Consider the following 11,065-nt stretch of genomic DNA (forward strand, 5'->3'; position numbering starts at 1 on the left):
TAGTGCCCTGTCTTAATTTGTCCAGGCTGCTATAAGAAAATACTATAAGGCTGGGCAATGAGACTCATGCCTGTAATCCCAGCACTTTGGGAGGCCAAGGCGGGCGGATCACTTGAGGTCAGGAGTTTGAGACCAGCCTGGCCAACATGGTGAAACTCCATCTCTACTAAACATACAAAAATTAGCTGGGCGTGGTGGTGGACACCTTTAATCCCAGCTACTCGAGAGGTTGAGGCATGAGAATCACTTGAACCCAGGAAGTGGAAATTGCAGTGAGCTGAGATCATGCTACTGTAGTCTAGCCTGGGTGACAGAGCGAGACCCTGTCAAAAAAAAAAAAGAAAGAAAGAAGGGAAGGAAGGAAGGAAAGGAAGAAAGGAAGGAAAGGAAGGAAGGAAGGAAGGAAAGGAAGGAAGGAAGAAAGAAAGAAAGGAAGAAAGAAAAGAAAAAAATAAATCACATTCTGTTTCACCTTCTTCCTCCCTGCTCCAATTTCTCTCTCAGACTCCAAGTTCCCACGTTTCCCCTCTTTCTTCCCCCTCCAGATTTCTTCCTCCCTCCCTTCCTTCTTTCTTCCCTCCCTCCCTCCCTTCCACAGGGTCTTGCCGTGTTGCCCAGGCTGGAGTGCAGTGGCATGATCTGCAGCTTTGATCTCCTGGCCTCAAGTGATCCCCCCTCTTCTGCCACCCAAAGTGCTGTGATTACAGGGAGCACCACTGTGCCCGACCCCTCCAGGTTTCTTTATTTCTCCCTCCCCTGCCTTCCCCGTGTCACCTTTCTCCTCCAGTCCCAAAGCGCCCAGCCTCCTCACCTCAGATCTGGGACTTTCAGCAGCAGCCCATGTCCATTCCATGCCCATGCCCACCCCTGCCAGGGTAGAGGGGACAGAGGAGGGAATGACAGAATTTGTCTCCAGGAATGCAGACCCTGAGGGCTTCAGGTCTCCTCAGAGAGGTGGGCTATGAGTAGTTAGTCCATTCATCCATCCACTCATTATACATTCGGTGAACAATTATTTTTCACCTACTATGTCCTGGTATTATGCAGCCTCTAGAGTCACAAACATGACGAATACTCAGTCTCTGCCCTCTAGGAACCAGTGAGGAAAGGGGCCAGTCAGCAAACAGGTGACTGCATAAGATCAGGTGAGGACCACAGGTGGATATAGATCAGGTGAAGATCTTTAAAGGGGGCCATGGGGCTTCCCAAGGTACAGGATCCACCAAGTAAACTGGGTCCTCCTGGGAGGCTGCTGTGCCAGGGGCTGCATGTGAGGGTCACTTATCTGGGGATGGGGCTGGGGCTGCTGCAGAAGAAATGCCTGAGGCAGGGGCTGAGGGTTGCCTTAGAACAGCCCATTCCCAGGAGACCTGCGTTTCCTCCTCTGCAGGCCGTGGGCCTGGGAGCACAAGCAGAGGGCTGGTCCCACTGGGACCCTCACTGAGTCCTGCTTTCTTCTCCCTTTTCCAGCCCTCCCTCAAGGGGCCTACTGAGAACCTCTGGGGAAACTCTGGTAGAGGAGGTGGAGAATTGTGGGGGTGGGATGGGAGAATGGTACCCCAGGATGCTGGTACTTCTGTGCTCAGTGGTCACCCACAGTGGCCCTGAGGGGCCTGTGTCTTGCACCTTGTTCTGCATCCCTTACCCCGGCTCCAGGAGGCTCACTCCACCATGCTCGCCCCAGGCACCTCACACAGCGCACTTTCCAACCTCTCCCTTGGGATGGGCATCTTGCCCTCTGCTCCTCAGTCCTGGGGTGCCTCCTCCCTGCTCACTGGCTAGAGGCTGAGCTGGTTTCTTAGTAGCACTCAAAGGCCCGCACCACCCTCAACCTCTTAGGGTCACCTCATCGCACCGAGCGCCCCAGCCCCTGCGCGCCTTTGCCCTGTCTGCCCTCCTTTCTGGACTCCAGCCCCCTTGTTCCACTGGGCTTTAGTAATGGGATCTTTCCCGTGCCCTTGGAGTGCAGGGACCTTTATCCTTCCCCTAACACCCAAACACACTTGGATCCTAGTATGATGATCTCTGTGTCATAACTGAGATGGATAGAGGTATTTAAATCAGCTTTTATTGAAGCATAATTTATATACGTATAACATGTATCCATTTTAGATGTACATTTCATTGATTTTTGGGGGACAAGTTTATACACCTGTGTGACCATCTTGCAACCAAAATACAGAACATTCTAGGCTGGGTGTGGTGGCTCATGCCTGTAATCCCAGAACTTTGGAAGGCCAAGACAGACAGATTGCTTGAACTCAGGAGTTTGAGACCAGCCTGGGCAACACAAATGAAACCTTGTCTTTACAAAACATACAAAAATTAGCTGGGTGTGGTGGCTATTCTGGAGGCTGAGGTTGGAGGATTGCTTGAGCCCAGGAGGTTGAGGCTGCAGCAAGCCACGATTGTGTCACTGCACTCCAGCCTGGGTGACACAGACAGAAAAAAATCTAGATCATTCTATTACCCACAGAGTTCACATTCAGTCTCCATCCCAAAGTCTGGGCAACCACTGCTGTGTCCCCATTGATGACAGCTGTCCCCACTGCAGTGCACACTCATGGATTCACACAGTGTGCCCTCTTCAGAGTCTGGCTTCTTTTGCTTGGCTAATTTTTTAAGATTCAGGATGGAGGTTTTTTAGTGGGATTTTTCTAGAAACGATGAGAACCAGAAGCTTTGGGAAAGCTTGGAGATGCTGGGGTCTGCATGATGTGGTGGTTTAGAGCCAAGGCTCAGGGTGGAGCAGAGCTGAGACCAAATGCTAGCTCCACAGCTGACTGGCTATGAAACAGGGTGAGGTGAGCCAGGCATGATCTCTGCACCTCCATTTTCTCAGCTGCGAAGTGGGGCTAATGTCACTGCATTGCTATTACCATGGACAGGAATGTGGTTACTAGTGGCTTGACTCTGGAGCCAGACTGATGGAGGCACTAAATTGACACAGGTCTCACGGGGGCCTGGCCATGATCTTTATCTTCAAATAGGGGCTTCCTGCTCTTTCCCTGTCCTATACATTGTACCCCACTATTTCCCCATCCCCCACCTTATTGCTGTCTTCCCCACTCCCTCATTCCATTAACTTCAAACCGACGCACCCGCCATCCTCAAAGCACCTCCTCCCCCTCCCTACATTCCTCCTGCAGATCCACATCAACCTCTCCCATACTCACCCTACACATTCCCAGCGCACTCCTCAGTGACCCCAGGGGCTGTGCCTCTGAGGGGGACCAGGGTCTCATCATGTCCAGCTGGGTCTTCAGAGGCTGCGATCAGGCAGAAAGGGGCGCTGCTTATGCAGTGGTCACCCTAATCCATCTGATCATGGCCTTGAGGTGCTTGGGGCAGAGGAAGACAGGAGAGCACTTGAACCCATTTAAGCTTTGGATGGAGCCCAGGCTAGTCCTGGGGGCCTCATGGAGTTTTCTGGCCTGTGTGTGTCCTGTCCTCTCAGGCGCCTAAAAACAGACTGACCTGCAGATAGGTTAGACATAGGGGGCTTAGCCACAGTGAAGGAGTTTGTCGTGTCCCTCCAATTCCGCTGTCGTCATCAGATATATCATTGTTAGTTTTTGTGTACATCCTCCTATTCCCCCCCTTTAAGATAATGCCTTTACAACACATGTGTATAAATGTGTGTTTATATTGGGATCACCTTGCCTTTCATCTTGATTTGTTTCACTTACTAAATCTTGTACTTTTCTATATCTGTACATAGACAGCAAACCCATTCTTTTTTTTTTTTTTTTTTGAGATGGAGTCTTGCTCTGTCGCCCAGACTTGAGTGCAGTGGCTGGATCTCAGCTCACTGCAAGCTCCACCTCCCGGGTTTATGCCATTCTCCTGCCTCAGCCTCCAGTGTAGCTGGGACTACAGGCGCCCGCCACCTCGCCCAGCTAATTTGTTTGTATTTTTTAGTAGAGACTTGGTTTCACCGCGTTAGCCAGGATGGTCTCGATCTCCTGACCTCGTGATCCGCCCGTCCCGGCCTCTCAAAGTGCTGGGATTACAGGCTTGAGCCACTGCGCCCGGCCTGACAGCAAAACCATTCTAATAGTTATTTGGAGTACCAGTGTTTGAAGGAACTGAAAACCATTTAATGAATACCAGCCAGATTTTAATGAGCAGCATTATATACCTTTGTGTCAATGGGTCAGTACTTGGGGTCTTCTAGGTTTTCCCGAGAAGAGGCTCATATGCTGGAAGCCGTCCTGGTGCCTGCATCACAGGTGCCCTTATGACATCACAAGTCCCACCCCTCCTCCACTTTTCCTGTTGGAGTCCTGATTGGAGGAGTGCGGGCCGGAGGGTGATGGAACCATCTAGCCCCTAGCCATAGGTAATTTAGTAAAGTCCAGACCTGTGGGGATTTTACGACCTGTCCCCAATCAGATGTTTTGTAAGAGGCAGTCAGAACCACACTAGCTTTCTGAGAGGGGAGGGTAAGTTCCCCACAGTTACTCATGACAGGACCCCCTGCCTCCATTTGAAGTCCTAGACAAAGCCAGGAAGCTGTCTAGAAATAGTGAGAACGGTGTTTGACTTGGTACCCAGCAGTGGGAGAGCACCTTTTATTTTCTTCCCTATTTCCCCCCATACATTCTGATTCCAGAAGGATGGCAAGCTGTTTTAAATGATCATCAAAGATAATGATGAAATCACATTGATAGAACAGAGCTGGAAGGAACAAAGGGGAGAAAAGGGAAGCGACTCCACCCCCAACACCCTCACCCCTACCAGGGCACACCCTTACCCGCAACTCCGTGAGTAGCTGGGTCCAGAGAGCCTTAACTAGTGACATCTCTGACCCCTGTGGTCCAGCAGAGTGACTCAAAGATCTATGACCCTGTAATTTATTTTACAAAGAGTGGCTTCAGTGAGGGAAACAGGCACCTGTCCTCGTTACCTGACATCAATCAGGGTGTCCTAGAAAAACAGGTGAAACGTCAGGGTATGCAGAGCTGGAATGAATGGGGATTGGCTGTCTCTTGCCCCCATTTTCTTGTCAGGCAGAGAGATGTGAGTCTGGCTGAGATACAGAGTGGAGATTGTGGCCAGGAGTGGGGCAGAAGAGTGTGATCCCATGCCACATAGGGTTGCGGGCTGCAAGTGGGGACTGTGGGGAATGCAGGGACCAAGGGGCAAAATGTGTGTTAGTGGGTGGAGCATGCATGTTTGTACTGATGCATGCATAGCTGAAGTTCAAGCTGTTCACAATGTGTGTGAGGTGGAGGAATGTGTTACTACTTTGTTGAAGAGGAGGGAACACAGCAGCTTATGGGTTTGACCTGAAGTCAGAGTAAAGAGGGCAGGGGGAGCAAAGCACACCACTTCTCCAGCAGGTGGGAGGGCTCTGAAGGGAACAGTCATGGATTCCAGGGAGATGGCAGCTCTTTTACCTCTAAGTCACAGTGTTTTTGCTCTAGACTGACCAGCAAGGTTCATGGAAAATGGGGTGAGGTAGCTAGGGCAGATGTATACCTATTTTGCAGATGGGGACATTGAGACTCAGAGGTCAAGTGAGGTGAGCACTTCCACTGACCTGTGGGTGGCAGAGCGGGGACACCTACCTGGTCTCCTGGATTCAGCCATTGCCCTGCCCAGTGCTGAACTTTAGAGGAAGGAGCCATCATTGATAGAGGATCAGGGCCCCTTCCTGGCATACCCTGAGTGTTTCTGTTTTCTCTTGTAAGGCCCAGAAGAGAAGATCATCATGACAGAAAGGTCTGCAGCTGTTTTCATCCAGGCCTGGTGGCGGGGCACGCTGGTGAGACGCACACTGCTGCATGCAGCCCTCAGGGCTTGGATTATTCAGTGCTGGTGGAGGCAGGTGCTGGAGAAGCTGCTGGCGAAGAGGCAGAGGATGGTGTTGGAGTTCTATGTGCAGCAGGAATGGGCAGCAGTCAGGCTGCAGTCCTGGGTCCGCATGTGGTGTGTCCGCCAGCGTTACTGTCGTTTGCTCAACGCTGTCCGCATCATCCAGGTCTATTGGCGCTGGCACACCTGCCATTCCCGTGGCTTCATTGAGGGCCACTATGAACTCAAAGAAAACCAACTTAATATTCAACTTGAAATCTCTTTGGGCTCACAGGCTTGTAAGGTGCAACAATGCATACCTCTTCCATTAAAAGAATGACCAGGTGTCTGTGTCCCCAGCTCTCTTCCATTAAAAGAATGACTATATTTGTGTCCCCAGCTCTCTTCGTCAGATGTATTTTCAGGAGGTCATTGTTTGAGATAATGATGGGAAATACTAGGCATGTCACAAGTCAGCTCTGAGGAATCAGCAGGGGTAGTCTTGGGTTCCACGTGGAGAAGGATTCTGAGAGCTGTCTGAGATGAGGAGGACCTGTGATTGATTAACAATGTCTGCCATAGGTAGAAGAGTTGGGGTTTCAGGGTGACCAAGTCAACCAACTCCAGGGAGACTATGTAAATGGAACCCCCTGTGGTTGTGCAGTGTGGAAGACATGTCATCCTTTGCTATTCTTTCTTTCTTTCTTTCTTTCTTTCTTTCTTTCTTTCTTTCTTTCTTTCTTTCTTTCTTTCTTTCTTTCTTTCTTTCATAGAGACTGGGTCTTGCTCTCTTGCTCAGGCTGGAGTATAGTGGTTCAATCACAGTTTCCTGCAGCTTCCAACTCTTTCCTGCTGCCTTAGTCTCCTGAGTAGCTGGAACCACAGATGCCCACCACCATACCTGGTTAATTAAAAAAATTTTTTTTGTAGAGATAGGGGTCTAACTATGTTGCCCAGGCTGGTCTCAAACTCCTGGCTTCAAGCAGTCCTCCTTTCGTGGCCTCTGAAGTTGCTGGGATTACAGGTGTGAGCCACTGTGCCCAGCCTTTTAAAATAAATTTTAAATATTTATTTTAAACACGGTATTAAAATATACATAACATGAAATTTACTATTTTAACCATTTTAGGTGTATAGTTCAGTGGCATTAAGTACATTCACACTGTTGTGCAACCATCACCACCATCCATCTCCAGAACTTCTTTCATCTTGCAATACTGAAACATTGTACCCATTAAACAATTACTCCCTAGTCCTCCCTCCCCTAGCCCCTGACAACCACCATTCTACCTTCTGTCTCTATGAATTTGACTACTCGAAGTACCTCCTATGAGTGAAATCATACAGTATTTCTCTTTCTGTGACTGGCTTATTCCACTCAGCATAATGTCTTCAAGACTCATCCATATTGTAATGTGTGTCACATTTTCCTTCCTCAGGCTAAATAATATTCCATTGTATGTATGTGCTACATTTTATTCATTCATCTATGGATGGACACTAGGATCCTTTCACCTTTTGGCTATTTTAATAATGCTGCTATAAACACAGATGTGCAAATATCTCTTCAAGACCCTACTTTCAATTCTTTTGGGTATATACCCAGAAGTGGAATTGCTGGATCATATGGTAATTCTATTTTTAATTTTTTTGTTTTGTTTGTGTTATTTTAAGAGACAAGGTCTCACTATGTTGCTCAGGCTGGAGTGCAGTGGCTCTTCACAGGTGCAATCCCACTACTGATCAGCACGGGAATTTTGACCTGCTCCATTTCCAACCTGGGATGGTTCACTCCTACTAGGGAAACCTGGTGGTGCCCCGCTCCTAGGAGGTCACCATATTGATGCGAAACTTAGTGTGGACAACCCATTGGCATAGTGCACTACCATACTGTTTTCCATAGCAGCTGTAACATTTTACATTGCTACCAGCAGTGCACAAGTGTTCCAATTTCTCTACCTCCTCATCAACACTTGTTGTCTCTGCTTTTCTCATCGTAGTCCTTCCAGTGGGTATGAAGTGGCATCTCATTGTTTTTGATGTGCATTTCCCTAATGGTTAGTGGTGAAAAACATCTTTTATGTCCTTGCTGGCAATTTAATATTTTATTTGGAAAATGTCTATTCAAATTATTTTCCCATTTTGAATTGAGGTTTTTTGGTCCTGTTAGTGTGTTGTAGGATTTTAATACTTTATCGGATACATGATTTATAAAGATTTTTCTCTTGTTCTGTGGATTGCTTTTCACTCTGTTGTTTTTGTCTGTTGATGCAAAGAAGTTTTAAATTTCTTTCTTTTTTTTAAGACAGAGACACTCTCTGTCACCTGGCTGGAGTGTAGTGGCACGATCTTGGCTCACTGCAACCTCCGCCTCCCGGGTTCAAGCAATTCTTCTGCCTCAGCCTCCCAAGTACCTGCGATTATAGGCATGCCACCACACCCAGCTAATTTTTGTAGTTTTGGTAGAGACAGGGTTTCACCATGTTGGTCTCGAACTTCTGGTCTCAAGTGATCTGCTCGCCTCAGCTTCCCAAAGTGCTGGGATTACAGACGTGAGCCACTGTGCCTGGCCAGAAGTTTTAAATTTTGGTGTAATTGAATTTACTTATTTTTTTCCTTGTTGCCTGTTCTTTTGGTATCATATCCAAGAAGTCATTGCCAAATTCAGTGTTATGAAGATTTTTCTCTATGTTTTCTTCTAAGAGTTTTATAGCTTCATGTCTTATGTTTAGGTCTTTGATACGTTTTGAGTTAATTTTTGTATATGGTGTAAGGTAAGGGTGCCTTTTCATTTTTTCTGCATGTGGATATCCAGCTTTCCTATCACTATTTGTTGAAGGCACTGTTTTTCCTTATTGAATGGACTTGGCACCCTTGTTGAAAATTATTTGACTATATCCATGAAGGTTTATTTCTGGTCTCTCTCTTCTATTCTACTGGCTTAGAGATCTGTCTAATATGCCAGTACCACACTGATCACTGTAGCTTTGTAATAAGTTTTGAAATTTGGAAGTGTGAGATCTCCAACTTTGCTCTTCTTTTTCAGTATTATTTTGGCTATTTGGGGTCTCTTTAGATTCCACATAAATTTTAGGACAGGCGTGGTGGCTCATGCCTGTAATCTCAGCACTTTGGGAGGCTAAGGCAGGAGGATCACTTAAGGTCAGGGGTTCGAGACCAGCCTGGCCAATATGGTGAAACCCCATCTCTACTAAAAACACAAAAATTAGCCGGATGTGGTATCGCACGCCTGTAATCCCATCTACTCAGGAGACTGAGGCAGGAGAATCACTTGAACCCAGGAGGTGGAGGTTGCAGTGAGCCCAGATCACACCACTGCACTCCAGTCTGGGTGACAGAGTGAGATCCTGTCTCAAAAAACAAACAAACAACAACAACAAAAAAAACTAATACATTTTAGAATACTTTTTTTTTTTTTCTCTTTTTCATACCCTGCTCTAGTTTTGGATAATTTCTGCAAAAAATGTCATTGGGATTTTGATAGGGATGGCATTGAATCTGTAGATCCCTTTGGGTAGTATTGGCTTCTTAACAATATAAAGTCTTGTAGTCCATGCACACAGGAAGTCCTTACATTTGTTTGTGACTTCTTTTGTTTCTTTCAGCAACATTTTGTAGTTTTCAAAGTACAAATCTTTCACTTCCTTGGGTAAGAGTATTCCTAAGTATTTTAGCATTTTTGATGATATTGTAAATGAAATTGTTTTCTTTTCTTTTCTTTTCTTTCTTTTTTTTTTTTTTTTTGAGATAGAGTCTACCTCTGTTGCCCAGGCTGGAGTGCAGTGGTACGATCTCGGCTCACTGCAAGCTCCGCCTCCCAGCTTCATGCCATTCTTCTGCCTCAGACTCCCGAGTAGCTGGGACTACAGGTGCCCACCACCATGCCAGGCTAATTTTTTGTATTTTTAGTAGAGACAGGGTTTCACTGTGTTAGCCAGGATGGTCTTGATCTCCTGACCTGGTGATCTGCCCGCCTCGGCCTCCCAAAGTGCTGGGATTACAGGCGTGAGCCACCGCGCCTGGCTGAAATTGTTTTCTTACTTTCCCTTTTGGATTATTTATTATTAGTGTACAGAAGTGCAACTGATTTAAATTTTTGTATTAAATTTTTATTTATTAATTTCTCTAGTCTTTTATCCCTTAAATGCAACTGAGTTTTGTGTGTGTTGATTTTGTATCCTACTACTTTGCTGAATTCATTTATTCTAAGTTTTTGTGTGTGTGTGTGTGTGTAATCTGCAGGGTTTACATATAAAATCATATTGTGTGCAAACAGAGATAATTTTACACCTTCCTTTCCAATCTGGATGCCTTTTATTTCTTTTTATTGCCTAGTTGTCCTGACTAGAACTTCCAATACTATGCTGAATAGAAGTGGTGAAAGAAGTCATTTTTGCTTTGTTCCTGATCTTAGAGGAAAGGCTTTTGGTCTTCCACCATTGAGGATAGGTTCTGTGGTGAGCAGGTCTGTGCAAACCTGTCCCCAAAGTCTGAGGAAACTGAAAGGTTGAAGAAAGAGGATGACAAATCCAGTTTCTTAGAAAGAAACATTTAATATGGCCATACAAACACAAGCCATGTCTGTGTCTCCAGCAGCAGCAAGACAAGATGGTGGATCCCTGCACCATCACCCTCCAGACCCAGGGTTTATCTACTACAGGGAAGGAATGTGTAGGATGATTGAAACCAACCCCTCAGGAAAAGGTGAGAATGCCATGTGAATCTGCCTTAGGGAAGGATTTACAGTAAAAGCAGATAAAGTAGAAATATTAGAAGCTGTATTAGTCTGTTCTTATGCTGCTGTGAAGAAATACCTGAGACTGGATAATTTATAAAAGAAAGAGGTTTAATTGACTCACAGTTCTGCATTGCTGGGAAGGCATCAGGAAGATTACAATCATGGTAGAAGGCAAAGGAGAAGCAGGCACCTTCTTCACAGGGTGGCAGGACAGAGTGCGTGCAAGCAGGGGAAATGCCAGATGCTTATAAAACTGTTGGATCTTGGCCGGGCGCGGTGGCTCAAGCCTGTAATCCCAGCACTTTGGGAGGCCGAGACGGGTGGATCACAAGGTCAGGAGATCGAGACCATCCTGGCTAACACGGTGAAACCCCGTCTCTACTAAAAAATACAAAAAACTAGCCGGGCGATGTGGCGGGCGCCTGTAGTCTCAGCTACTCGGGAGGCTGAGGCAGGAGAATGGCGTAAACCCGGGAGGCGGAGCTTGCAGTGAGCTGAGATCTGGTC

The 11,065-nt window shown here is 46.7% G+C and overlaps 1 protein-coding gene across 2 annotated transcripts; it reads left to right on the forward strand.

Moving 5' to 3' along the window:
* The first annotated feature begins 4,257 nt into the window (after positions 1-4,257).
* Positions 4,258-6,184, forward strand: LOC108519656 (IQ domain-containing protein F5). Of its 2 annotated transcripts, none has more exons than XM_017858810.1 (2): positions 4,258-4,342; positions 5,697-6,183. In XM_017858810.1, the coding sequence occupies exon 2, from the start codon at positions 5,717-5,719 to the stop codon at positions 6,137-6,139; it is 423 nt and encodes a 140-aa protein (XP_017714299.1). In that variant the 5' UTR covers positions 4,258-4,342; positions 5,697-5,716; the 3' UTR covers positions 6,140-6,183. The 2 variants fall into 2 exon arrangements, with proteins under 2 accessions (XP_017714299.1, XP_017714300.1); XM_017858811.1 differs by lacking the exon at positions 4,258-4,342 and adding an exon at positions 4,349-4,445 and having other exon boundaries at positions 5,697-6,184.
* Positions 6,185-11,065: the final 4,881 nt, after the last annotated feature.

This window comes from Rhinopithecus bieti, unplaced genomic scaffold, assembly GCF_001698545.2.
Source record: "Rhinopithecus bieti isolate Rb0 unplaced genomic scaffold, ASM169854v2 scaffold_49243, whole genome shotgun sequence".
Lineage (NCBI taxonomy): Eukaryota > Metazoa > Chordata > Mammalia > Primates > Cercopithecidae > Rhinopithecus > Rhinopithecus bieti.